This window comes from Catharus ustulatus, chromosome 21, assembly GCF_009819885.2.
Source record: "Catharus ustulatus isolate bCatUst1 chromosome 21, bCatUst1.pri.v2, whole genome shotgun sequence".
Lineage (NCBI taxonomy): Eukaryota > Metazoa > Chordata > Aves > Passeriformes > Turdidae > Catharus > Catharus ustulatus.
In genome coordinates, this window is record NC_046241.1 from 9,414,708 (window position 1) to 9,442,607 (window position 27,900).

Sequence of the window (27,900 nt, forward strand, 5' to 3'; positions counted from 1 at the left end):
ATGTCCGTATGATCTCACTAGGAAAGCTCGGCGGTCACACCCCGGGTCAGAATCTCTCTTGTATTTTCACAGACAAATTTCTGTCTTTTTTCCTTACCCCACCTAAAAATTACAGAAGGTATTAATTCACACATTAGGCTTTCTGATCTCTGGTGTGCACTATGGAGGTGCAAAGTATCACTATAGCAGCATAATTTATCAGCATTAAAATCTCTGACATCTCATTCTCCCAAGGAAGCTGGCAGTGAAAACGGAAAATGGCTCCGTGTGATCTCCTTCTGGTGGCAACAAATGTAAAAACAATGGGAAACAGAAGGGAAGTAATGTCTTGCTGCAACCCTAAATTCTAATTTCCAAATCCTGCACGAATCATGGAACAGTTGTGGAGATGTGGAATGTACAACTGAGGAAGAAAAATGTCATCATTGGTTGCAGAAGGCGTTTGGGTTTTTCCTTATCTCTCTGTCCAGAGTTCAAAGCTATTCCTGGATTGAAGAAGGAGCTTGATAAAATGAGAACATATTTGTGGGTGGGCTGGCAGTGATTAAGGAACTCCAATCTCTCGTTCCTAGGCCGGAACCTTCTCACCAGAGGAGTTTAGAGCAGTATCAGGTGTTTGGCCCATTGTACATTTTGGATTTTCCCTTCACAACAAATATTGGCCAGTGTCCATAGCAGGCAACCAGAGCCTGATCCAGTCAGAGAACAAGAGCATGGAGAGTTGATAAGGATGAGTGTGGGGCTGACACCACGCTGATAGGATGAGTGTGGGGCTGACACCACACTGATAGGATGAGTAGGAGGCTGGCTAAGGTCTGAGTACCGAGGGAAATATCTTAACAAGGCTCTAGATAATGCAAATCCTCAAATTTGCTTTTCACAGCCATGTTTCTCTATACTATAAAATTCTCTAAAGGCATTTCTCAGGGACAGAACCCTTTTGAAAAGGCCTTTGTTATCTCACAGTTGGCTTTGTGCAGTATGACAGGGAGTACAATGTGATGGCCTGTGTTTTATACCTCCTGCTATTTCAGTCATGCAAATAACTCCGGGAGAAATATTCAGTCCACACAAATGCATGTTACATACCTCGTTGGTAAGTAAAGTGGCACTTAATAAATGTGAAACACCTTTGGTTATCTAGATGTTTGAAATTCTTGGTGCACTTACGAACAGGAAAGTCACTTCCATAACAAGAGGCACGCAGAGTGCCCAGGGAGATTTTGCAGCTTGAGAAAGACATAATGTGAGCCATGAATATCCGAGGTGGGGAAGGAGTGTTTAAATGGCATGAACAAATGACAGGCTCCATAGAAGTTAGGCTGTGATTATCGCCCTGCAAGACATATTAAAGGTATTCATTTATAAAAGTGAGCTGCCAAGGATCCATTCCTGTGTGGTGAGTGGAGAAACTCCTGAGGCTCCTGCCTGGAGCAGAGGGTGCACCGTGGGCAGGGCTGGGATGCTGCTCTGGTACTCTCAGGGATGCTGCTCTGCTTCTCTCACACTTCCTTCCTCACACACCTCAGAACCTGTGCTCGATCCCTGGGTATTCCTCATACATGTCAGGATCTGTGCTTGATCCCTGGGTATTCCTTACACACCCCAGAACCTGTGCTTGATCCCTGGGTATTCCTCATACATGTCAGAACCTGTGCATGATCCCTGGGTATTCCTCACACAAGTCAGGATCTGTGCTTGATCCCTGGATATTCCTCATACATGTCAGGATCTGTGCTTGATCCCTGGATATTCCTCATACATGTCAGAACCTGTGCTTGATCCCTGGGTATTCCTCATACATGTCAGGATCTGTGCTTGATCCGTGGGTGTCTTCCCCCTTTCCTGGGGGTGGAAAAGGGAAGTGGCACGTGCAGAACCTCTGGTTCTGGGGATTTGCTGAGTTGTTTGTGTGATGGTCCATAGAAGGAACATGCCTTCAGGCTTCACCCCAAAATCCTGGTTTCTCTACAAAATGCCCCCTCCTCCTGCACTTTCTCTGGCCGAAGTGCTTGACCCTCTCCCACCGTTCTCACCCGCTCCAGATGCCGGCCAGCACAGTAGTATTATACTTTTATTGCCTTATTTAGCGGAGAGATTAAATGTAATGTTCAGATTATGTAGAACATTAACTCCTAACAATAAGCAAATAACACATTAGAAGCTTTGCTATTAAAACGTTTGGTGCCGGCTCTGGTGCGGAGCTCTCCAGGAGCCGTGACTTGTGTTGGGTGAGGGAGGAGAAGGAAGGAACCGGGATCGCTCCCTGCCCGAGGTGGTGCCTGCACCCCGAGCCCACGGGCGCTTTATGGAACTCCATCCATGTAAGCCGAGCAGCTAAACCCGGCTGTGCCGGCCATGGCCGCGACCCCGGGGGGTTCGGAGCAGGTAACGGAGCTGTGCCCGGTCCGTGCCCGGCCCGGCCCGGCTCGGCTCGGCTCGGCGTGGGTGGCGTCCGGAGCCGCGGGCAGCCCCTGCTCTGTCAGGATCTGCCAGGATGTGCCAGGGCTGTCTTTCAGACGGGATTTGATGGGAGCTGATGGTTGCCAGGGTAACGGAGGCTTCGGGGAGTCTGGCGCGCCGCAGCCCGGCCCCAGCAGCTGTTGGCTGCCGCCGGGCGCTGCCAGCGCCGCTCATGCGGGAGCGGCCCCGCACGCTGTGCCCGCCTGCTCGGGCGGCTCCGCTCCGCTCCCCTCGGCCCGGCCATTCAGTGTTCTTGTCTCACCCCACAGGGGTTCCTCAGCCGGCGGCTTAAAGGCTCCATCAAAAGGACAAAGAGCCAACCGAAGCTCGACAGGAACAGCAGCTTCCGGCACATTTTACCTGGCTTCAGGAGCGTGGACCATGAAAGGTAAGCGGGCGTTTCGCGGAGGGTGTGCGAGGGAGAAGGAGGATGTTGATTTTTCCAGCTCTTGTTAAGATCTTTCTTGTCTTACTCAGAGCAAGGGCTGCATCTCTGAAAGAAGTAGACTTGGTTAATTGTAACAGGGGTAGTTTTAATTTGTTGCTGAGGATACGGTGCAAGCCCTCCCTTTTCAGGTTAAATTCCAGGTGCAGAGAAACCTGACTGTTCTGCTTTCTCTTCCCCAATAAATCCTAAATTGATGCACCAGCATATAAATAGCACAGAGATGCAGCAGCCAGAGCCGACTGATGCAGGTGAGGGAGGGAGGGAGGGAGGGATGCTCCCGCGCTGGACTGCACCGATCACAACTGGGTTACACACGGTGGGAACAATACCGTGGAACAATAACAACCATCATCTCCTCACTCCATCCCGCCGTTTTCTGCCGTCACTGCTCGGGGATGGAGCCTCGGCTGTGGCCGGAGCTGCTGCCTCTGCCTGAGCCATGACAGGAGCTCAGTCCGGGAGGGACGCGTTGCAGGGGATGTGCAGACGGATCTGATAAAGCATTTCACGTGGGAGAGCCAGTATTGGAGCAAATTGCGAGTAAAATAGAGGAGAAATGAGATCTTTGAGATTCCTCAGCTGGTTAGAAAGTAGAGCAGCTCTTTAGTGGATTTGTGTGTATTTATGTCCGTGTAGATTTATGTTAGCCTGAGCATCAGACAGGTAAATTCGTGTGTACATTCACATGCAGATCAAGGTCATGGTTGGGGAAGACAGATTCCTTTACCAACCACAAACCAGTGGTTTGCTTTCAAAAGGAAGATCTTTCAACCTTACACAAATCATTTTGGGGAGTGACAGAAATATTGAAGTGCCAGGAAAAGTCGGTGTCTGAAAATTCCGCCAGGCTGGACATACCCTGATGTAACCAGCTCAGAGCAGAGGCAGTTTAATACACCAGGATGGTGCTTGAGAACCCATTGAGGAAATGCTTCACTTTGAAAAGCAATGACAACTTACTTTGTTTTAGCTGTACTTATTCACTGGAGAGGCCACGAGCTTTTGAAGCTCACAAACAACAATTGTTAATCTGGATTTTTCCTTTCCTGACCTACTGCAGCCTCCTAAGCTTTCTCCTTCCAGATTCTGCAAGTGCAGTGGTTGTGCTGGTTAGTGCCGAGTAGGATTTCAGGGATTACTCTCTGGGCAGGCAGAGTTGATTTGATTGCTGTGCTGCAGTTTTCCCAAACGCTCGAAGTAGGGCACTGTGTTCCAGAGGGAAGCGAGTGGAGCGGGGTGCCCGGAATGTGCCTCCAGTGCTGCTGCTTTGCTCGAAGAACAGGCAGATTAGGTAAGGTTTCCCTTCTACCTGCACGGGTTTTGTTTTGTTCTGTGACTTGGCAGGATAGGACATGGGAATTAACTGTTCTGGCCAGCCCTGCAGCCAGTTATTTTCCCAAATTAAGTCTCATAATTTCCCTGCCCTCCCAGCACACCAGCCCGGGAGCTGGCTGGGCTTCCTGAGACCCGGATTGCTGCAACTTCTCCTTAGAGAGACTCGGGGAACCCTGGAGTGCATTTGCACTGTAGAACTTAAAGTGTGGCTTAGAGGAGAGGTGGCACTTGGCAGCTTCAAATAACCAAGGATTTGCTTATATGAGTATGAGAAACTGAAAACGAATGGTACCTTTGTGATACCTGAGATGAGACCTTAGGCAGGCATCTCTCAAAAATGCACTTCCCCTGTGATGCACAGACATCCCTGAGCTGCAGGACACTGAGACTCAGAGGCTTTTGACAGCAGGCTCTTAGTCCCTCGCTGCCGTGGCGGTGTCAGATCTGTCAGGTGAGCAGGAGTCCTCTGCAGGAGAGCTTGGCCTTAGGGACTGTTGCTCTCAGAGAGGTGAAAGCAAAGCAGCAGCTGGGCCTCTCACTCATGCAGCGAGGCTTTGGTCACAGAAGAGAATTTTATCTTTCTGAACATTCCCATCCCATTGGATGTGCACAATGTATGTGAAAGAGCTCAGATCATTCTCTGCATTTGCTGCTGTGCTTGTCTTGCTCATCATCCAAGAACTGTTTCAGAGCAGCGTTTGGTATTGGAATATTTGCCTCTTAAGTATTTGATTCTTGACTCCATCTTGTATCAAAGCTGATTGTTCAGGAGCCACTCCTCTGCTCCTGGAAGTCACCATTAGAACAGTGTTCTGTTCTGGAGCGTGGGCCAGTTTTTGTGGGGATGCCATAGCAAAAATGAATAGTGCAGTAAATGCAGTCAAAACACTCCGGGTTGAAATATTGAGCTACTACAGCAGATCGTAAATGCTTCTGTTATTGGCTTCTTTGTGTCTAAATTGGGACTGTTCCTGCCTCTCAGTTCCTTTATTTCCCCTTCCCTGCATGTCCTGTTTATCCTGCAGATGAATATAAGAAATACATGAGCTGTGCACATGCCTGTTCAGACAGATAATGACATGGATGTGGCTTGTGTGTGGGACAGAGAATGTAAACAAATAAATTTCACTAAATTACCCTGGGGTTCACATGGATGGATTTGGCCTAATTTTGCCAGTCTTGTGCATACTGCTTTTTTTCCTGTTACAGTAACAGTAATACAATTATTGATAGTATGAGAAGCAAAATCAGAGCAAGTGTAACTCACCTTCTGTATGAGAGATGCATTAATGTGGTACAATCAGAGTATGTAAATATGAGATCTAAAGGGGGATTGTGGAATGAGTGTTCCTTTCAATTTGCTGGCTGGTCATATGGCTTGTTAGAGCTAAAAAGGGTTCCAAGAAGTGGATTTTTGCTAACAGTGTCTCCTGCCTCCTGATTGATTACAGCAGCTCACTAAGTTTTTGTCGTGCAGGGCTGAATGCTTGGCTTTGTAGTGGCCTCTGGAATCAGCCACAAATCAAGCATTTGGCAGATGGATTTTTCTTAATTGGACCCACATTTCTCCTACAAAATTTGTGATGGAGAAAATTTCTGTGTTGGACATGGAGCACAGGGAGTGGAGCCAGAGAAGGGGAGGAGGTTGTTGTGCTGCAGTTGTTAATTATTGGTGGGGATGTTTTTCTTTTAGTGGCAACGGTGATTTTACACCAGCATTGAGAGGGTATCCCTGTGTGGACAAATGCCTTCAGATGGTTTTAATTTGGTGAAAAATGTGTACTCTGGGTAACTCTGTGTTCTGATGGAATCCCTGAACTGATCATTGCTGGAGACACCTTTCCTCAGTGCACCTAGAATCCATTTCATGCTACGGGATTCTGGATTACCAACATTTGTGATTATTTTGCAAGGTTTTTGTTTTTATTTTTTTATAATTCCAGGAGATAACATTCTGTTTAGGCTTTTATTGGCACTACAAAAGCCTGAGCATATGGTTGATTGTTAAATGAGCCTCAGCCTTGGAAGGGGTACAGCCCTGCATTAATAACAGCAGCAACTTGCACTACTGAGACTTCCTCTTTAAACTCCTTTTTGTCTTTAGCCCATCCAAAATTCTTGCTTCTAACCCCCAGAGGGAAGAGGAATTGTACAAATCATGTACTGCAGCACATTTCATTCCTACTATAGAGCCTGTGCTGTCTGCTCTAGGAGCTTTCCATGTGCACAAAGCTGATTCTGGTGCACCAGGAACTGATGGACACCTGTGCTCCTGCAGCAAACTTAGTTTGGGACATCTTGGTGATCTAATTTCTTTATTCCCAACAAACCTGATATGTCAAATATTTTTAGGCATGATGAAATTGGTTCCATTTGAGAATCTGGTGAGTGCTGCATGGTGAAGGATGAAGAAAGAGGAGTGACTCATCCTGCAGAAGTAGGACACTGGCAGACCCCAGAGCCACAGAGGGCTTTCAGATCTGTGTGAACAAACTGGAGAGCTGCTTCCTCTCCTGGCTCCTGCTTGGATGGTATTTTCCAGGGAAGCTGGCTGAGTAGGAAAATCTACACCAGAGGGACCCTGGAAGGGTGGCACTGACAGCACACCACAGCCAGCCAGGCTCTGGTTGTGATTGTAATGAATATTGAGGAAACACTGTGCAGTCTGTGCAGGGGAAGCATCCAGCCCCATCAACTGTGACTGAAATGCAGAATCAAACATCTTGCACTGCCAGGAGCATCCAGCAGTCCCTCCTGTGACACTCCATGTCATTCATGCCAGGGTGGTGCCTGCCTCCACTCCCCCTCCACATCACAAAAATCAAGATTCAAGGACAGTCTCAGAATTCAGACCGGGCTCATGCAGTACCTGCATTTATGCCAAGGCTGCTTTGTCCTGGAGTAAGCAAATCAGCCTTTTAATGGGGTTCCTTTGCAAAATATTTCATGAACCAGAAAGTTAATTACTGATCTCTAATTAGTGCCTGTGCTGAGAGGCTGGAGTAAAATCAGAGAGAGCTGCTTTGAAGGAGAGATGCAGGAAGAAATTACCATTTCTCTCCATAAACTGTGATGTTCCTCATCTTCTTCTCATGGTATCAGGAAGTTTAGACATTTTAAAAAGGAAAATGTTGGTAATGAAAAGAGGACATTTTGGAAGGACTTTTGTGGAAGGCATTGAAAGAATCATGATTTAATAACTCCAAGAGGGACAGGGGTGGATTGAAAGCAATGTGGGGCCTTTCAGCTTCTCCCAAGGCAGCAGCAAGGTCCCAACTGTTCCTTCTGTTAATTTGACTTTTGCAGATACCTGTGAACTTGTATCAGAAGCTGCCTGAGGTAAATGCATTCCCCATTCTAAAAGGACACAGAAACACTTCCCTTTATCCTACACATCCAAACCAACTTCCTAATTGAACGAGGTAATGCCTAAAGCTTTCAGTAAAGGCTGTATTAGCTCCTGGTAATTCTTCAAGTCATAATAAACGTCAGGGGAAGGGCTGAGAGGCTGGAATGATTTTCACAGACTCATGGCAGAATTTTCCCAGCCTTTTCCCCAGTTGTGCACTCGCTGGTTCCTGACAGCCCCGTGCCCCACGGGGTGCAGCCGGCGCGTTGCCTCGGCTCGGAGTCACAGAGCAGAATTAGCAAATCCTTCCTGCTCCGGCATATGCAGCACTGCTGGGATAATTGGCTTCATGCATCTTACAATTAGCTTGCAAAAATATGTTTTGCATCCCTGACCTTTTCTCTATACGCAAGGCCATTGTTTCCCTGTCCTGCTTAATTACAAAATAGAGCGTTGTGTGAGGAGAGAGATGGCATCGTTGGATCGTCGGCTCTAATTTGACGAGACATCGTAATGGGGAGTTTTCATACCGAGGGCACTGAATTAGTGTAGCGTGAAGCCACATTTCTGCAAACCTACTAAATAAGGAGAAGTTAATTTTCTGCTCTATCTTTTTGACGTTTGTAATCAGAGCATTGTATTCCAGCTGCAGATGGTTAGCGCGTGAGCGATGTTTGGGGAACGCCGGCATTGTCTGCGCGGCCGAGGAGCTGCTTGATTCACGGACACAGGGATCTCGCTTTCATTCTGCCGCTCTCCCAGCCTGAATACACATTCCTGGCTCGTGTGGCCACTGCCTGGAGCTGGGATTGGTGCTGCAGCAGTGCACACCTCAGGGGTACGAGCTGGGAGCTGTGCTCGTGTCCCTGAGCGCAGGCTGAGCCAGGGTGACAGTTCCGCTGTGCCTGGCCCCTGGTGTCGTGATACTCTTCAGGTTGAAGACACATACTGCTACTCCATTGCATCAACATTTCGTTTCCAAACAGACCATTTATTCTGACTTTGCCCTGGTGAGGTTTTCATGTGCATGAGTTTCAGTGCAATTACATTAGCATTACTCTTCATGTCAATAACCTCAAAGGAAAAAAAAGAGAAAGAAAATGCCATCACTGCAGCTTTTCTACCAGAGGATGCTTTCTGCTCCTTCTAGACTCTTCTCTGCTTTTCTAATTATCATCTGTTTACAATAGATACTGAGATACTTCTATCCCAGGTTTAAACATCCCCCTGCCGTGGGCAGGGACACCTCCCACAGCCCTGGGCAGCCTGGGCTGTGGAAAGGGGTGGAATGAGATGGACTCTAAGATCCCTTCCAGCCCAGCCCATCCTGGGACTCTGGGATTCTGCATGCAGTGAAAACTGCTGCTGCTGAAACCATCCCTCATACCCTGGGAGGAGCAGTCCTGCTCTCCCCAGCCCATTGCTCCTACCCACATGTTCATCACACCATCTAGGGAAGGGCAGCAAGTGGATTCCCTGGGAAATGATGATTTAAGGGGTGATTTTCTGTTTGGTGGGGCACTGAACCAGTTCCAGTAGGAGGATGGCAGAGCAGGGGCTCTCCCTGTTTCTGCCATGTGCAGCTGTGTTTCTGGGATGTAACTGCACTCTCAGTTTGTGCCCCTCGTGCTGTGTGGGCCTGGGGCAGGGATGTCCAATTGGAATCTGCCTCCAATTGCCTCCTTCCGTGCAATTTCCCATCTCCTAGGGAAGATCCATTGCATGTGGGCTCACACTTTGCTGTCCTCTACTCTGTCATTTCTAGTGGCAATTAGTTTTAGCAATAAATGGTTTTCTTTCAAGGAAGGAAGGAAGGAATGTTTTTAAAAAACTTTTCAAACCAACTTCCGCTCTGTTCTTTATTGAAACCTTGCAAAACCTCAATTGGAAAATCTGTGTGAGGGATAAAGAGTTGCAAGTGAGCGTGGAAGTGAGGTGGGGAAGGGCTCCAAGCCTTTGTTCAGAGCTGGAGACACCGATGTTTGACGTGTGTTCCTTGTTATCCCAGCTCTTATTGCAGTGCTCAGGCCCTGAAATCCACTGATTGTAGCTGGAGGCAGCAGCTGGAGCTGGAGCTCACTGCTGGCTCTGACTTGTACAGAGCACTGCCTGTAATGATGTTCAGGACTTGTGAATACCAAATGGCTCTGTCAAGTTCATCCATCAGCTCAGAGGGAAGGAAAAAACAGATTGAGAAAAAATGTGCTTCCTCCTTACCATATTATTAAATAAAACCTTAGGATATGGAGCCTTTGAAATGGTTATTAGTGAGATTTCAAGTAGTTTGCTCACCTGTGGATATCTTATGATTGTGATATTGTGATGCTTATCTGGTTGGCAGTGTTTATAATTCAGATCTTCAGTACAACTTCAGAATGTCTCCCTTAGGTTCTCTTCCACACAATTCAGGTCTGGTGTGATGAAAAAAAAGCAAAAACTGATTTTAATTGAATTAAACCAACACATTTTAGCTGGAATTAAAATGTAATTTGTTTAAAAATACTGAAGTGATTTGAATTGAAGCCAGAAATATGAATTTAGCTTTAATCCACGTGTGTTATGTAAGTAATTATATGAGAAAGGGCTGTGGCATGCCTTGTGTGTGATTGATAATGTGCAGGAGGAGGACAGCATTCCCTCATTCCAAAGGATGGAAATGTAGAAGGAATTAGAAAGGCAGAGCTGTTCTGTCAGGCTGTGCCCTTTGCTCTGGGATTAAGCTGGTCCTGTGTCCTGCCCCTCCCAATCCAGGGGGAATTTCCCACATCCCCATCCCAGCCCCCAGTGCTGCTCAGTAGGAATCCCAAATGATTTACATAACCCAGCTCTGTGTACCTTGAATTATTGATACTTTGCTGTCCTGGCTGTGTGGGGAGATTTGTTCCATTAGGGATGTGTTTGTTGCTGTGTAGTAGCACTTTAGATGATGGGAATCCACAGAGAGAGAAGAGTAACATTATAATTTAACATTTCTGTGTTGAATTCTTTTGGTGAGAGCAGAGTTTTCACCAATGCCTGGCTCTGAGGATTGGAATGAAAAGCTCAGGGCTGCAGTTGCTCATCTTGGAGTCTGGTGTTTGTCCTCTGCCTGGGCATAATCCCCGTGGGCACCAAGCAAGGCCAAGTGCCATCAGCACGTGAGCAGCTCCCTCCAGTCACCGGCAGCGTCCCTGATTTCCCTGCACCTGCACCCCAGTGCTGCAGGGAAGGTGCAGTGTGAGCTGTTTGTGCAGGGCTGTAGGGTGAGCCCAGGGTTTGTCCAGCCAGGTGTGATCAGTGAGTGCCACAGGCCCACGTGCAGGGGGTGCCTTGCAGGGTGCTGAGCACCCCAGGCTCCGCCGGAGGCTCCGGTGCCGCCCCTGAACGGGATAATTGCATCCGCAGGAACCTCTCCAGCTCCCCCAAATTAATTATTCACTGATCATCACTCACACCTTATGGATTAGGGAGCAGGGTTGGCAGGGGGTGGATGGAAGATGGAGCAATTTGGATTGCAATTAGTGTTTCATTTCTTCCCTTGCTCCCTGTTTGCTTAGATTGGAGATTGCGTGTTAGCACCAAGCGAGGATTTACATCCCAGCAGTGGAAGTTCCCTGGGCACCAGAAACCAGCAAATCCACTGCAGTCCTTAAGCTTCCCCAAGGGATCAAACACTGAGTTTGAGAAGTTGAAATATCAGGGAAACATGTTGTGCTTAGAAAATGGTGTGAGGGGGCAGCAGTGCCTGGAGTGCTGGAGCAGGGACTTCAGCAGCCCCTCACAATAACAGCATCTGGATGTTGTCTCTCTCCATCCTGAGGGAATGGCATGAAGCTCTGCCAGGGAGGATTTGGGCTGGATTTCAGGAAAAAGTTCTTCCCCTGGAGGGTGGTGGGGCACTGAACAGGCTCCCCCAGGGAATGTCAGAGCCCTGAGGCTGCCAGAGCTCCAGGAGGGTTTGGCCAATGCTCTCACACACAGGGTGGGGTTGTTGGGGTGTCTGTGCAGGGTCGGGGTTGCATTGCATGATCCTTGTGGGTCCCTTCCAGCTCGGGAGATTCTGTGACTCTGTGAGCCCTTATCTCTCATCTCCCCTTGCCTGGAGTGTGCTCCTTGCCAGGAATCCTCTCTGGGAGAAGGAAATCCCATCAGGGTGAGCAGCCCCACAGCCCCAGCAGCACCCCCAGCCCAGCAGGGCTGTCCCACTCCTGCAGAGTCATTGGGAGTTTAGTCATAACAACAGACACCAGGAGCTGGGAGCTCTGCTCCACCAGGGAGACTGTGTCTAATTCTGAAACCTCGAGGGTTTTTTTGATTATACCAGTAACCACAGTCTGGGTCACACTTTGCAATAATTATCCTGATGTCTGAGAGGTTGTTAGAACATCCCTGGAGGAAGGGGCCTGGTTGCATCAAAGGAGAATTTAGAGGTATATGCTGGCAAACCTTCAGCACAAGAGATTTATTTAAGTTAGTTCTTTTAATTGCTTTCCAGCATCCCAATTCTGTTATAAGCTCTCTGAGCCATCTAGGGAAGTGAGTGTAGCTCACATTAATCTGCTCAATCCTTCTTCCTCTAACTAGTTACTCCCAGCTTCATTTACACGGGCATTTGAGCCCTACAGAGCAGGTAATAATTTTCATTCTGTTTAAACATGTTCTAACAGCAGATATAAGATAGGAGAAATCATCAGCTGTCTGCAGCATTGTATTCTTTTTTAACTCTCATCTCTTAAGCGTGGCTTATGATCTTTGTATAACACTGCAGCCTCCCAAGTCTGTTGGCAGCTCTGTGTTATGTATTCATGGAGCAATTGCAGTCCTTGAGTGAAGCCTGCAAGAAAAGGGCAAAGAATTATTTGTCTTTTTTTTCATTATCACGGCCCTCTTGTACCTGCTCTGACACACTCTTGAGAGAAGTTTGCCTTGATGCCTTTATATCTGAAGCTCTCTGTCTGCACAGGGTGTCTCACCCTTGTTAGATAAAGTCACTCACGTTGAGGCTCTCCCTCACTTTATTAATCACAGTCCAACCTCTCACACAACAGCAGAGCCTCCACTCACCCTCAGTTGCACACATAGCAGGAGGGAGGAACAGAGGGACTCCAGCATGACCAAGGGGTGCCCAAGGAGCCAGGGCCAGCTCCCTGCTACTCCCTGACTTGGGACCTTTGTTCTCTTTTCTCAACAGTAGAAAAAGTTTCATCATCTTAAAAAATAACAATAATCCTGTTTGAGTGGTGTGAAGTTTTTGGCCTCAATTACATCTCGTGTCAATGAGTTCTACAGACACTGTCTGATACATAATTTATAGCACTGACAGTTTTTAATTTATTAAAGTTTGTTATCTTTCATCTTCATTTTCTATTCCTTGGCCATTCTGGGAAACACAGTAAATTGAAACAGGCAATTCATTCCTGATTTTACCATGTATTACTTGCTGATAATGTCCTGTTGTATCTCCTTGTCTTTTCCAGCTAAAGACACTCCTGTTGAATTGTTTTCCATGGTTTTTATCACGTTGAGCCGTTCCCTACTCAGTGTGCTTGCTCATGTACAGTATTATGTTATTGGAAGGAACATCCTTTCCACACCTGTTTTCCTTGAAAGCACTGGCAAGTCTGTTCTGGGCATCTGTGGGCAGCAGGGACAGAGGCTGAAGGGACAGAGGCTGCAGGGACAGAGGCTGCAGGGACAGAGGCTGCAGGGCTCCCATGGGGACAGAGGCTGCAGAGTTCCCATGGGGACAGAGGCTGCAGGGACAGAGGCTGCAGGGCACCCACAGGACCAAGGCTGCAGGGCTGCCATGCCCTCAGCACATCACAACCTACTCCTTTCCTCCAGCATCCCTTTCCATCCCTGAGCCTCCTCATCCCTGCTCATGTCAGAGGAACACATCCTTTTGTTCAAATGAAGGGATCTGGAGTCAGCATTACACAGAGGAATGAGATATAAAATAACAGAGCCAGTAATGATGGGAATCCCCCCACGGAGCGGGAGTGCAGCCTCTGGAACAGCAGCTGCAGCAAATCCATCCAGGTTATCTGTGGCTACTTTGTGCTGAGAAGGCTTAGGTGTAATGAGAGTTGCTGCATCCTGGGAACCTCAGCAATGAATAGTGACATTTTCCAATAACAACTTCTAGAAATGGGGGCAAAAACATCCTGTGTGTGAGTGTGGCCCTGAAGGACAGCTCAGGGATCTCCTCTCTCTGCTCACAGCTGGACTCAGGTCACCAAGCTGCTTTCAGGCAACCAAAAGTGACTCTTAATTGCTTCAGTCCTGTCTGAAAGCTCATCAATAATTTCCTGGGCTGGCTGTCCTGGCATTGGCATTTTGAAACTCACGTTAGATTTGATTATTTTTTCAAATTAACATGCAAAGCATGACTTGACCTAAATAATTCCACCCGTCCAATCTAAGTCTGAAGGTTTTGGAAATACTGAGTTCCCTTAAACATTTAAGAGAGGGATTTTTACAAGGGTGTGTAGTGATAGAACAAGGGGAAATGGCTTCAGATCAACAGAGCACAGAGTTAGATGGGATATTGGGAGGGTGGGCAGGCCCTGGCACAGGGTGCCCAATCCCTGGCAGCATCCAGGGCCAGGCTGGATGGGGCTTGGAGCTCCCTGGGGCAGTGGAAGATGTCCCTGCCCATGGCAAGGGTGGCACTGGGTGATTTTTGAGGTCCTTCCCAGCCCAAACCACTCTGGGATTCTGTGCTGATTCCACAGCCCCTGATTTCCCCAGCCCCTGACCCTCCCTGTTCCACATGAGCCCGTGGCATTGTCGGTGCTGCAGTCAGTGCCAGGCTGGAGCAGTGGCAGAGCTCCCAGGGCAGCCTGTGCTGTGTCACCTGCATCTTGGCACTTGGATTTCCTGCTACTGGAGTGTTGAAAGCACCACCCCTGTCACTGATAAGATGAGAAAGCATCACTCAGCCCTGAGTGGTTTTGTGGACACTTCTCTTCCTCTGACACGTTTTCCTTTCTGTAAATGTCAGTGCATAAAGAGCACAGGATTCAATCTGATTTGTGCTCCTGGTGTTTGGCACAGAGAGAACAACACTTGGGTGTCAGTAAATACATTGGAGGAACTGACTCCTCCTAACTGTGCACACCTCTAAAAATGAGTTAATATAAAGAGATCTTCAAAACCCATTCAATGCCTCTGGAGTGATTACAGCTGTTCCTGGCATCTGACCATCAGCTACAACTATTTGTAAATCTTCAAAAGCAGACTCATTTTGCCTCACCTGAAAAATCTACTGGGAAGTAATTTTTTGTTGAAAAATTTCTTGGGTGACTAATGACTCAATTGAAAAAAAAGTCATGAAATGCAGAAGTTTGTGATGATGCCTGAGGATGGGATGTTTTGTCCAGGGATTTTATTTACCATTTCCATCAGCAAGTGCACTGGGAAATGTTTTCTGTCTGTGTGAAGCTGTTTGTTGTGCTGCTCCTGAGGTCACAGATCTCCCACTTTGCTGTGTCAGGGCATCCAATTTATAGAAACTTTGTCACGAGCCACTTTAAAGGTTCCACATGTCCCTGCTTCATTTTGCAAAGTCCACTGCTGGTAATTTTGGCCAGCAGTGGCCCCTTTTCTCAGAGCTCATCTTTGCACTGCCCTTTTCTGTGCTTCAAGAGGTCACATTATTCCATGTCAATAAATTTGTGGAAAAAGTCTGGCTTTTTCATTTATGGCCATGAGCTGCTGCTGCTGAGCTGGAACAAGCTGGGGATGTCCTCAGTGCTAAACTGTGAGATTGCATAATTATGGCTTACACAACAGCACACACAGGCAAACAAACCAGGGACTGCTATGTGGGATGGAAATGGGAGCCTGTGTTGGACGTGTTCCCTGCAAACAGAGTTCCTGCTCCTTAATTTAGCAACCATATATCTGATTTTCACTTTTCTGGGGAAGGTGGGTGGGTTTGCTCAGAGTTTGGGGAATTTTTGCTTTCGTTCCTCGGAAAGGTGGAGCCCACACAGTGCTTTCCATCGTGCCTTCTCCATCAGGGAGTGGTTTTCCACCACAACAATTGGCAATTAGGGTTCTTATTTTAAATAACATGAAAACAAAGCAGGCTGCTCCCACCCTGGACTCTGCAGAAGGGCAGGGTTCTGAATCCTGCGGGAATAATCACTGAGACTAATTATAGAATTAGGGAAAAATGGAAGGCTGAGCTGAGCTGGGCTGAGCTGAGCTGAGCTGAGCTGGGCCAGGATGAGCTGGGCTGAGCTGGGCCAGGCTGAGCTGGGCTGAGCTGGGCCAGGCTGAGCTGAGCCAGGCTGAGCTCATGAACTCCAAAGCAGCAAATCTCACTAATTACTCTGTTGTGATTTCTGCTCTTTGCTTTGTCTCTGTTTCCCTTCCCTTTGCTGCCCTTGCACTTCCAGCTCGGGGATGTGCAGCAGCATCGTAGTAAGTGCTTGAATGGCTGGAAAATCCTTTCATGGCAAAGATGTGATTGTTACTTATTTATTTTATTTTTGGTTAATACGACTGGAATACAAATGGGGCTCTGGTGCCTAAGGGCCTTGCATTCTTCCAGTAATTCCTTATGACATGTGTCAGGTTCTGTTTTATTCAGGTGGGTGGTGTGATATTAAACAAGAAAGCAAGCTTGCATTTCTCTGCAGCTGTATTTATCTGCACACTCCTGGCACAGAGCTGCTTATTAGGAGAATGTCATCTCCACACTGCCTGTACCTGAAACACTCTGCAAATACCGTGTGGGCTTTAAGAGAAATCATCTTCAATCAATCAGATCTCCCAACACAGGAGTGTCCTTCCTGCCTTATCCTTTGTCCAGGCAAAGATGAGGCTGCCAGAGATGCTCCTCAAGCAATGCTGCAGCCAAAACAGTCATGACTGAATGGAATATCGATTTTCTAATTGCTGTGCTGCTGTTAAATGAGTTGTTCTGGGGGAGCAGGGGGAAAGCAAACTCAGATGCATGGCTGGCTGGCTTTGCTTTGGCTCTGCTGAACACACCCAGGGTGTCAATGTGGGAAATGCAGCAAAGGGAGGAAGGTGGAATCCTTTTTTTGTGTGGCACAGACATCGAGAGGGCAAATGAGACTCAGCAGTGGGACAGGCTTATTCTCTCCCAAAGCACAAAGCAGCCCTTTGGCTTCAGACTCGGGCTGCAGCCAGGGAGAGAACAAATTGCAAGGCAGAGGCATCTTATGTAACAGTCCCCGGGAGGGGCTGTGCTCTCCATGAGCTCCCGTCACACACACAGGCACCAGAGAGGGCTTTGTGCTCCCTGCTGCTGAGTGCTGCCCACGGCCAGAGGGACAGTCCTGGTGGGATGAGCTGCTGGGACAAGTCAGCCCTGTGCTCGTGGAATCTCCACCAAACAGTCACTAGGAGGGACTGGAGGAAGGGACATCCCTGGGAAAGGGAGAAGCAAACTGCACCTCTCTGCTTTTTTTTTAAAGTCACTGGTCAGGCATTTTGGAAAGTGAAATGCAGTGTCTGTAGTGAAATCTTTATCACAAAGAATCTTCCTGAGACAATAGAAATAGTTGTCAGCCACATCTAACCAATAAATAATATTTCTTAATATAGTTTCAGAAAATGCAGCATATGTTTATGTGTTCAAACACATCCTCTTAGGAGAAAAATAGCTTCTTTATTTTTCTGAAGATTAAAATGCCAAATCAACTAATTACTTTTCTTTGAAAACCTCTACCACATAAAACACACACTCTCTCAGTGAACTAAATTGATTTATATTCCACCATTAATTCTTTATAGCCCATAATTTGCAGAACAACAAAGCTGGTTGGAAAATGTGCCCTATTAAGGGACAAACAGCTTTCTGAGTAAGATGGAAATATGTTGGCATGGAAAAGAAATGTGGGTGCAGCTGAGGCTGGGGCAGCCCTGGGAGAGCTCCCGAGCTGCTGTGCAAAATCCCTGCAAGTGGGATGGGAATCAGCCTGGCTGGGGCCATGGGAGAGGCCAGTCCATGTCCAAGCTGGAACAGTCACTGTTCTCCATGTAAAAATCTTTTCCCAAGCTTTTGGATGCTCTCCTGCTGTTCCTGCTGTTCCAGCCCATGTATATAATTTAATTAGGTGCCATGACCTCTCCCTTTGGGTGGTGTTTCTATTGGCTTAAGAATATCTGAAATTTCTCCTAATGTCTCCATTGGTCTCGTTTACATTACCCATGGAAGATTTTATTTTTTATTATTGGGACAATCTAGAAAACTGGAAATAAAATTACATTTGGGTTCTTCCAGTAAATACATCAGTGACTGGAATCAAGATCTTGGTAATGAAATTGGAATTTGTCTGTTGCTGTTTTGGGGTAGTAATAAGATGACAAGAGAATAATGCAAGTACAAAACTGCTGTGGTTTGGCAGATGAATGAGATGTTACATGAGGGGGTGTCTGCCAGGAGGGCTTGGGTTGGAAGTGGAGTTGGAGGCTGAGAGGGTCCCACGTTGGAATGCTGCTCCTCCCTCCCCCTGGATTTCAGGTGGGATCACAGGCTGCCTGCACTGCATGTTTTTTATGGAAACCTTCTGTTTGTTCCCTGAGATGGAAATCTGTCAGACACTGAATAAATGCAGGCAGAGCTGGCAGGGAGGTGTTACAGCACAGGAAACAGAAACACAGTTTTAAACAAATTAAAAAGATGGTAATTAACCAAATGAATTTCATCCTGGAGATAATCAGACGAATATATTTAGAAGGAAAATAATTCCAATTCTCAGAAAACAGTAATTAAAATATACTCATTTTTGGGAATGGTTAACAAGCTAAATTGGAGGCAGCTAAGTAGGCTCAGCCCTGGTGGATGCTCCTCGGGACAGCGTCTGACGAGGCCCTGATGTGTGATCTAAACACAGCCCTGGGAGCATCCAGGCAGAGTTTGGGAAGCAGCTCTGGCTGGGAAGGATGAGCTCCTGAGATGCTGCAGGGAGCCTGGAGCACAGGCAGTGCAGTTATCTGGGTCGCTGACAGATAACAGAGGATGGATTTCATAACCATGTGTTTCCGAGGTGTCACAGGGGGAGGTGGAAGAATTTAGGGTGGAGAATTGGCAGGTAAACAGGAGACAAGGTGGGGAATGCAGGCATGGGGAATTCACCTGCCTGCCCCCGTGTGCCAGCAGGAGCAGCTCCTGGAGCAGCAGGGAAGGTCCCAGCCCTGGCCCTGCCTGCAGGATGTGCTGGAGGAGCCCAGCACCCACCAGGTCTCTTCTGCTTCCCGGTGCCACCAGAGGATCCCAGGGCGGGTCTGAGAGCAGGGAGGTTTGTGGGGGAAGGGGAGGGCTGGGGGGACAGGGGGAGGATGGCTGGGTGCCTTTGTGGGGACAGGGTTTGTTCTCTGGGGGTTTGGTGCTTTCCTTTGGGGTCTCTGTGTCAGCCCAGCTGCTGCCTTTCAACACCAGAGATGGGCACTGTGCCCACAAAATACTCACTTGGTGCAGGACACTGAAAGCTACAGGTTTGGGAATTGTTGGCCTTTCTAATAGCTGGATCTGTTAGAGAGGAAGTGGTTGGATAGAGCACATTACTAGAAAAATAACACATTTGTTTCCCAGAGTAAATTGTTTTCAGGAATTTAGTCCATGAAACACAGTGTCAAAACCTCATTGGGAAGCTTGTCTTTTTTGGGTTCTGGATGGGCAGGTGAACCTTCTCTCCCCTACCAAACATGGATAAATGCTGTTTTTCTAGGAAACACCCAGCTGATCTGATCATAGTGATTGTGGTCTGACATCTGTGTGCACACACAATAATTACATTGATCTAATTTATTACTGAAACTGCCAGTAGGTGAATCGATGGTTGATGAGAAGCAGAGTGTTTGGGTATTTATTTCATTTCCTTATCAAAATGCCTGCAGAGAGGACAGATCATGCTGGGATCTCTGGGAAACAGACCTTTCCAGGATTCTGCAGTTGTTACCTGTCCAGTAAATGGGCTGAGGGTGGAGGATGCCCTTGAAAGGAGCCTGGACACTCCAGAGGGTGTCTGTGGGAAGGCAATTCCTGTGTCCAGTGTCTCAGATGGACTCAGCCCCGTGAAATAAACTGTTAAACAAGCTGCTCCTAGGACTATTAATGAACCTGAAATCCTTAAATTGCATATTAGGGGCTTTCTGTTGGATTAAGCCTTCTGCACATCACAATGCTCTTAAATAGAATTTATCTGCATGCAAGAAAAGGACTAAAAGCTGAATTAGAAAGAAAATGTCAATAGTAACCACATACATTAGCATGCAGATTTATAATCTCTAATAATGGCTATTCTTTCAAAGGGTTTATATCTTTTTTTGCCCTCACCCAAACGTTAAGTATTTAATTTTTAATTTACATTTTTTGGTCTTGCACCATCTAAATTTACAGCTTCACTGTTTAGGTGAAGCTGTAGCCTCAGTTCTTGTCTGAAACAGAATTAGAGATGCAGAGGAACCGACTGTGGGGGTTGAAGATAACACTGGTGGTGGGAAATTAATGTGAGATCTTGGAGAAGTGGGCTGGGAATGACCCCATGGATAGCAGTGAGGAACAAAACCTGTGCTTCCCACTCTCCATCCGCCCCTCCGAGCTATCAGTCAGGCAGAGAACTGTGCCTACCAAACAGCTTAAAAGTACCATTTAATGAATAGGAATTCTGTGCTCTTGAAATAAATAAATAGCCCCATTTTCCATCTGTTTCTGCAGCACACTGCCCCTCACAACCTCTTGTTAGAGAAGGACTCTTTAGGCTGGTGTGTTTTCCTTCCCCAGCTAATTATGCTCGGTTGAAGTGGCTGCTCCGGATTCACAAGTGAGCGTCGTTTAGGAAGTCGGAGTTGGGAGAGATGCAGAGTTTCATGGAACCCTTTGTGACCTTGGAATGTAGCAGACATTTTTCTTATTTTATTTTTTTTTAAGTTTGATTTCTTCAAAAGAAGACCTTGAGCCCTGCTCAGATTGAGCCAGCTCTATCATGCAGTCATTAAAGATTCAGCAGCACCTTTTAAGTCCATGTTAGGAAATTCAGATTTTTCAATTTAGTCGAGCTCTGTCTCCTTTTCAAGTACTACACTGCTCAGTTTTGAAGGTCTTCCAGGATTTCCAGTGGCTTCTTGCAGAGCAGGAGCCAGGATGTGTTGTTTTAATCTAAACCTCTGGACTGAGTGTGTTCCACGGCTGAGCTGCCTACAAAGGTAAAAATGTCACACAGGCTAAGGAGGAGTCCCCCAGGTGAGCAGGATATTTCTGCCCTGCTGCTGCAGTCCTTTCTGAGTTATTTATCTCTTATTTATTTATTTATTTCTGTGTTTGGGATTGGACCAGAAGCAGAAGTCTCTTCTCTCCAAGGGCTCCTAGCTTTTAAGTATTGAAGGTTGAACCTCCTTGTTGTGCTGAGCTAAACTGCTGAGCTAAACTGAGAGTACTTTGAAATCTGCTTCAAGGTCTGAACTTTGTTAAGTGGCCCTTTCTCTGTTTAGTCTTAAGAGGAGGAAAACTCTAAGCCTCTGAGTGGATTCATAGTCACACTTTAATTAATCATATCTTTACAGCATGCTGCCAGCAACTGTTGGGAGGAAGGAGATGCCTCTAATCCAAATTCACAACAACAACAAAATAAATGCACTGGAAATATCCCTGGCCAATAAACTGCCTCATCCTCTAAGAAACAACACTTCCCACAGCCCAAATGAAGGGGAACTGATGGGAAGCAGATTTCTACTGCCCTCAGTCCCAGTGAAACGAGGCCTGGTGGTGGAGCAGGAGTGGCAGGCAGAGCTGTCTGTGTGACACTGCAAAGCTGCTCTTCCCTCAGACTTTTCCTTTCATGCCTTTCTCTGCTCTTGGCCTCTCAATGTGTCCAAAACACTGCAGAAAGGCTTTTTCTCCCTCTTTCCAAGTTTCATGTGGTGTATATTAATGACATCCGGAGTGCTGGATTGTGTTGTGGTGGCTGCAGCAAAACTCTGGGCTCAGGCTGAGGTGCTGGGGAGGGAATGAGGGCAGGAATTCCAGGGCTCTGATCCCTCCCAGAGCCCAGCTCCTTCCTGGGAGCAGCCCCTGGTGCTCTGGGTGAGGGGCAGGTTCCAGGCTTTCATTGCCCAGCAATGCTGCAGCCTTTGAAACTTTGATTTTGGGGCTGTATCTGAGGGATTAATCACACTCACAGCAGACACTAAGGTCTTTATGGGCTGCCACAAGCTGTGAGCCACCAAACTGAACATCCAGGTTGTTTGCAGCCTTCAAACACTTCTGGCTCAGAGAGATTCCCTCAATACTGTCCTGGCTCCAGCCACAGCTCAGGGTCACTTCCCTGTGCAGCTTTTCCAGACCCTCCTCTGATTCACTCCATGCTAATAATATCCCCCACTTTCATCAAATTATTGCATAACTTTGACTACTTTGAGTTTTCACTAGTTAAAAGTCAGGACTTTATTTCTTTCCTTCCTTCTATTTTTCCCCTTTTTGTAGAAAAAAGTCTTGAAATGGTGTCATTGAGTAGGTAGAGACAGAAAAAGCTTCCTGTATTTACAGTTAAAATAGCAAAAACAATATTTTAAGACTGTTTTCACCCAGTTTTGGAGATGAACATGCAAATGTCTGTGATAGTGAAATATGCATAGAGATGTTTTTAAACTTTTAGTTACTATTATTATTGTTTCTTTCATCTTTGCTGGGGTGTTGTAGCAGCAGTGTCACACTCGAGCCTGCTGTGTGTTTTCTCACACAAAGAATGATTTTCTTCTGTGAATGGAACATAAGTTCTGGTTAACCCAGAGAGAGAAACAAACTGAGAGACAAAACTGGTGCCATTCCTGGTGGGGACGTTTGTGCCATGGGAATGTGGGGCAGTGGGGCTGTCCCCTGGGGCCAGTCCTGAGCCTCACCTGCCTGGGGACATTGCTCCTGGGGGGGCTGGACCTGGCAGGAGACAAATGGAGACAAATCCCCAGAGCCTTTGGTGCCTGGGCTGCAGGTCCTGTGGGCAGGGCAGAGGAGCAGCTGCTCCAAAGAGTTCCTGGTATCTTTTCAGGACCCCAGGCAGGAGGATTCTTCCATCTTGCCACCCAGAAAATGAGGTTTGATCTGATCCAATAGCCCTATTTGCCTTCTCCTGTGAAGTTCTAGTTTAATGAGTTCAGAAACATCAGTAAATTTTGAATTAATTTCAAGTGCAGTTCGAAAACAGAGCCTTGACTATCAGGTGTATGGATACATGAAAGAGCCACGTGACCTTTAGAGTATTTCCTTGCCTTTAAATTAACTTTGGCTTGTATGAAAGTAAAGATTTTCTGTGTGTTTTATTTTTGGGTTGAGGATAGATTTAATTTTGGGGGGTTTAAATCCTTTAAGCTGTTTGCCATTGTCAGTTATGTTTTTTAATCAGTCTCCTTGTCTGAGGACTTCTTCCCATCTGATTTCCAGAGCTGGCAGTGTCAGCTCCCATTAGAAATACAGAGCCTGGCATGTCTCACAGTCCCTAGAACAGCTTTAGCTTAAAGTATTGGGGAGTGCTGGATCCTGGTGCTGGAAGGAACTGCTGAGAGCAGAGCAGATGCTTTTTGAAATGTTCCCTCTCTAGGTCTGTGCAGAGCAGACAGACTCACTGTGTGCAGAGGGAGAGTGTGGCCATGGGAGCAGAGAATTTGCTCACTGGGCTGGGACAGAGGGGTCTCAGAGGGCTCTGAGCCCTGGGGGTTTGTGTGGCCCCACACACCACAGTTCCCATTCTCTGCCTCTCCAGGGATTTGCCTCTTTGTTTCCTAGGAGCTGCTGGAGCACATTCCCAAAGGTCAGGGTGTCCTTTACTGAGTTGTGTACAAGAGTTGGACAGGTAATAACAAAAGTTTGGCCAGGGTGCATCACACTGGTGTTGCTCAGGCAGTGCTGCTGGAGCTGCACCATTTCCCCCTTCATTTTCTTCTGTGGTTTTCACCCAGTCAGTTGTCTCTACTCCAGCCAGATGTAATTTTCTTTAGACTTTTACCTGAGGCCAGAAAATGGAAACCTCCCATTCTTCCTGGGGTAAGTGAAACTTCACAGTCCTTCACCATGGAAACCAAATTAGGTCCCAAAGCCTCAAAGTCCACATGCTGTGTTTGCCCATGATTTTTTGGGAAGGCAGCAGCCTAATGTCTCTCTCCATTGGGGCCAAGGCAGAAGGAGGCTGGCAGTTGTGAGAGGTGACCCAGGGCTGTGTCACAATCAGCAGTGTGTGGATATAGATATAGATATAGATATAGATATAGATATAGATATAGATATAGATATAGATATAGATATAGATATAGATATAGATATAGATATAGATATAGATATAGATATAGATTAGATATAGATATAGATATAGATAGATTTAGCATCAACGTATTGATCCTACTTTGTGCACAGAACCTCCTCATAGCACAGGGAGAGAATCATACCTTGCCTGCAGGAAGATCACAACAGGGCTTTTGGTCATTAGACCTTGGAGTCTCTAATGTCATTTTACAAATAATCAGCCCAGTCCATGCTGGGCCTGTCCCCTGGCAGGGCAGGCTGGCTGCAGCTCATCTCAGCATCCTCTGTAGTGAGGACACCATGAGCAGAGGGGCTGGTTCCACCCCTCTGTGTGCCCAGCACGGTGTGCTCCACCTCTCTGCCTCCTGCCTGCTTAACAAATTGTGCTAATTGTCCATCCAAACCCCCCTGGGAACAGGGATGCCTGCGCAGGGGGAAACTGCAGCTGCCATCTGTGTCTGTGTCCCCCCTGCTCCAAGGAGCTGTCAATGGAGTCTGCTCTGAATAATTCAGGCTCTGAGCTGCAATTTGTAACATAAAGGAAAATAGAAAGAGCCCGTGGCTGTCTGCAGTGGCAGTAACTCTTCCTCCCGAGGTTCCACATCCTGCCAGTGCCTTCAGGGGTGTGCTGGGCAGGAGCCCCCGAGCCCAGCTCCTGCAGTGCTGTCCTGTGAGCACCTGCACACAAAGAAATGCTCCTGTGGCAGCTCACTCCTGCTCCTGTGCCTGTCCAAGTTCAAGGTTTCCCCCCGGTGCTTCCCTCCCATGGTCCGTGTCATTGCAGTGGTGAACCCCTGCTGGAAACAGCTGCAGGAATGTGAAAATGTGGCAGAATGGAGCTCAACTCATTTTAGCTCCTCTCTGGGAAATTTCTTTAACTTCTGTGCTTTCACAAACTTGCATTCAGTGCTGTGTAACCAGAGCAGCCTGACACAATTCAGACAGAGGGAAGGAAGATCTGGTGACTTCTCTTCACAGTCAGGACTGAAGGACTGCAGAGCCCAATCTACCCCACCACGTCTTTTCCTTTATTTGAATCCATGGATACCTGTCACAATATTTCTCTGAGCAGTATTTCACTTCATTAGGTTGCATTGTTAACTGTGAAGGTCCTGTCAGTTTTTATCTATTGTTTCCTGCCAAGTGTTTGAAACAATCAGAGGTAAATTATACAGCTCTCTCCTTAAGCAGCCACTTGGCAGTTTAGTGAGGGACACACAGAAGTTCCAAGGTAAGAACAGGCTGAGGTTTTGCACCAGCAGAGGGATTGTGTCTCACTGCTGTACACCTGCCTGCCCTCCCCAGGACACCTCCTGCCTGGGGCTTTGCTGCTTCCTGCTGCCCTTTCCCTCCCTCCACCTGGCCCTGCCCAAAACACACATCCCTGCAAATCCTGGAATCTCAGAATGCTTTGGGTTGGAAGGAACCTTAAAGCTCATCCAGTGCCTGGGCAGGGACCCCTCCCAGTGCCCCAGGTTGCTCCAAGCCCCAGCCAGCCTGGCCTGGAACACCTGGAGTGGATTTTTGGTGTTGTTACCTCGCTGTGCTTTGTAGACCCCAGTGCTGTGCAATGTTAGTCTGTTCCTAGGATGAAATGATGAGGCACAAAGAGTCTTCAAGGCTGCTGAGCCATTCCCATCAGGATCAGCAATTTTCTGTGGGGAGACAGAGCTTGGTTCCTCATCTCAAGGAGGGCTGAGGAAGCTGTTAGCCTTGATTCACTCAAGTGCTTCTCTTCGGGAAGACATTAAGCTGTGCCTAAGTGTTTTGCTAAATAGAGGAGACCTTATTGCAGGAAACTTTAAAGGCACATTTTACAGCTTAAATCTACCTCTGAATGAGCCTTGCTGACAGAAATAAAGGGAATAACAGACTGATGCATGCAGAGTTGTCTCATGATTTTTAAAACATAAGGTCATCATTTACAAACTTGGCTCCTTCAAGTTAGGGATTCGAATGCTTATGTAGGTACATAAATAAGTGGCCTAGTTTTCTGGGATGCTGAATCCATTAAAATCAATGGAAATTTTGCATCTCTGAATAAAATGTCACTTATTTTGCTAGCTAATTTTAGGTACCCAAATACAGAAACTTTGATCTAAAAGAAAAGGATTTTTTTATAAAGCTGCTGATTTTTTGCCATGCTTCTGAAACACCAAGCTCCTGTGTTGGTGTTCCAATTCCTTCCTGAGTCCTGGCCTTTGGGGGAATGCAAAGGAAATCTGGGCTGAGTCCTGCATGAAGCATTCACCTGGAATCACCTCGGTGGGAAGAAGGAAGGTCCTCACCTGTGGAGTGTGCAGTGCACCCCATCCACTCAGGGCACAGGCAGATCGACACAAGTGCAAACCTGCTGTAACAATCTCCCCATGGCATCAGGAATTCCTGTAAAGGCATTTTTGGTGTTATCACCTTGGCCAGGCCAGATACAATCTCAGTGCATTGTTCCTGCAAAGAAGTTGCCAGGTCATGACTTGTTTTCCTGTTGGAACTGATCAGTGCTGGTAAGGTCAGTGTGGTCGCAGTAAAATGAAGTGAGAGATCTGTCACATGCTTTGGGCTTGAGTTTTATAGCACTGAATATAAAAAATGAGGGGGAGAGTGTCCTTTTGTCCTGTGAGAACACTGATTTTCATTGCCTGCTACTGCTGTGCACGGGAGCTGCAGAACATTAAGTCTGAAATTCTACATCGAGGACTTTCCTCCTAATGAATTCTGTCACCTGAAAGTGAGAGCTTCTCTTTAGCATTTGTGCCTCACACTTGATCCACAGCTTTTGTGCTGCTGCCCTGATCGTGTCACAGATATCCCTTCTTCTGTCTCTCCAGCTTTCCAGCTTGAGCAGCATCACCTTCAGGTTGCTTTTCCCCTTCCCTTTGCAGCCTCAGCGGAATTTCCACAGTGTGTATCCTATCCTGAGCTCCTCAGCAGCATTCAGTCTTCTCCTGTATCTTCTTCCTTCCCTGACTCTGGGTTTCATCTCATCTTTGTGCCTTTTTGCCTGACAATATCTCTATTTGGAAACCACAGCCTGTCCCTCCCACTCACAGCACTCTCCATTTGCCCTGATCCTGATCCAGATCCTCCCTGAAGCTCTGGCTGCCTCAGCCTTGGAAGTGCCCAAGGCCAGGTTGGACAGGGCTTGGAGCAACCTGGGATAGTGGGAGGTGTCCTTTCCACCCCAAACCATTCCATGATTCTGTGAAAAACCATTCCTCCCTCTGGACCTGATCTCCACATCCTCTGTCCTGGGCAGTTCTGTTCCTTTCCACATCACCTGATTCCCACTTCCATCCAGCAGTCGTGTCTCCTCCAGCCCACAGAACACCCTCTGTGAGGAGTGGAGGCCATTACCTCCATGTCACAATGTCACAATGTCCCCCCTGCTCCTCTGATGGCAGCAGGAAAACTTTCCAGCTAATTCATAATTTACTGTGTACTTCCAGATTAAGAAAGAGCCTGGAATGGCTTACGTACACAAAATATTCAAAGGCCAGAGGGACCATGCAAAAAGAGAAAAAGTATTCATTTCAGTACATTTATCTTCCAAGAGAACAAAAAAAACTTCTTTTTTTTTTTTTTTAAACTGGGTCAACACTACATCTGCAGCTCTCAGCCGTTTTCCATACGACACGATCACCCACTCTGTTTATCTTTAGGCAATATGCTCCTGCAAACTGCCAATTAATTGCATATTTGGTGCCTGCTCTCTCCCAGCATCCTGGATAAACACGGGAGGCAATCACGGGGAGCTGCTCTTGGCTGCCAGGGGAAGGAAATCTGTCATTGTCTCAGCCTTGTTATCTGCAACCAAGGCAGACTTTTAGCAGCGTTCTGCTTGTAAACACCCTCTTTAGACACCTTCTGATTTCCAGAGATGGCTCGTCAGCCACTCTGCCTGCTGCCTGCAGCTTCTTCAATCACTGCTTTCCAAAATGCTCCATGCAGATTGTCCTTGGTAAAAGGGCCACTGACACCAGTAAAATGTGGTGAGAGAGTCCTTAAAGTGAAGAGATAAAGCTGAATCCAAATAAATGTAAGAGACAGAAAATGGGA

At 47.1% G+C, this 27,900-nt stretch overlaps 1 protein-coding gene across 8 annotated transcripts in view; it reads left to right on the forward strand.

Moving 5' to 3' along the window:
• The window catches only part of LOC117005526 (DAB2 interacting protein), a 158,616-nt gene that overhangs the window by 60,628 nt on the left and 70,088 nt on the right, over positions 1-27,900 (forward strand). For 7 of the 8 annotated variants that reach the window (XM_033077191.2, XM_033077192.2, XM_033077195.2 and 4 more), the window contains exon 3: positions 2,733-2,851. In XM_033077191.2, coding sequence (XP_032933082.1) covers positions 2,733-2,851 — 119 coding nt within the window. Of the gene's footprint in view, positions 1-2,732; positions 2,852-4,131; positions 4,203-27,900 lie in introns of those variants that run through there. The other variant, XM_033077200.2, reaches the window with a different exon arrangement.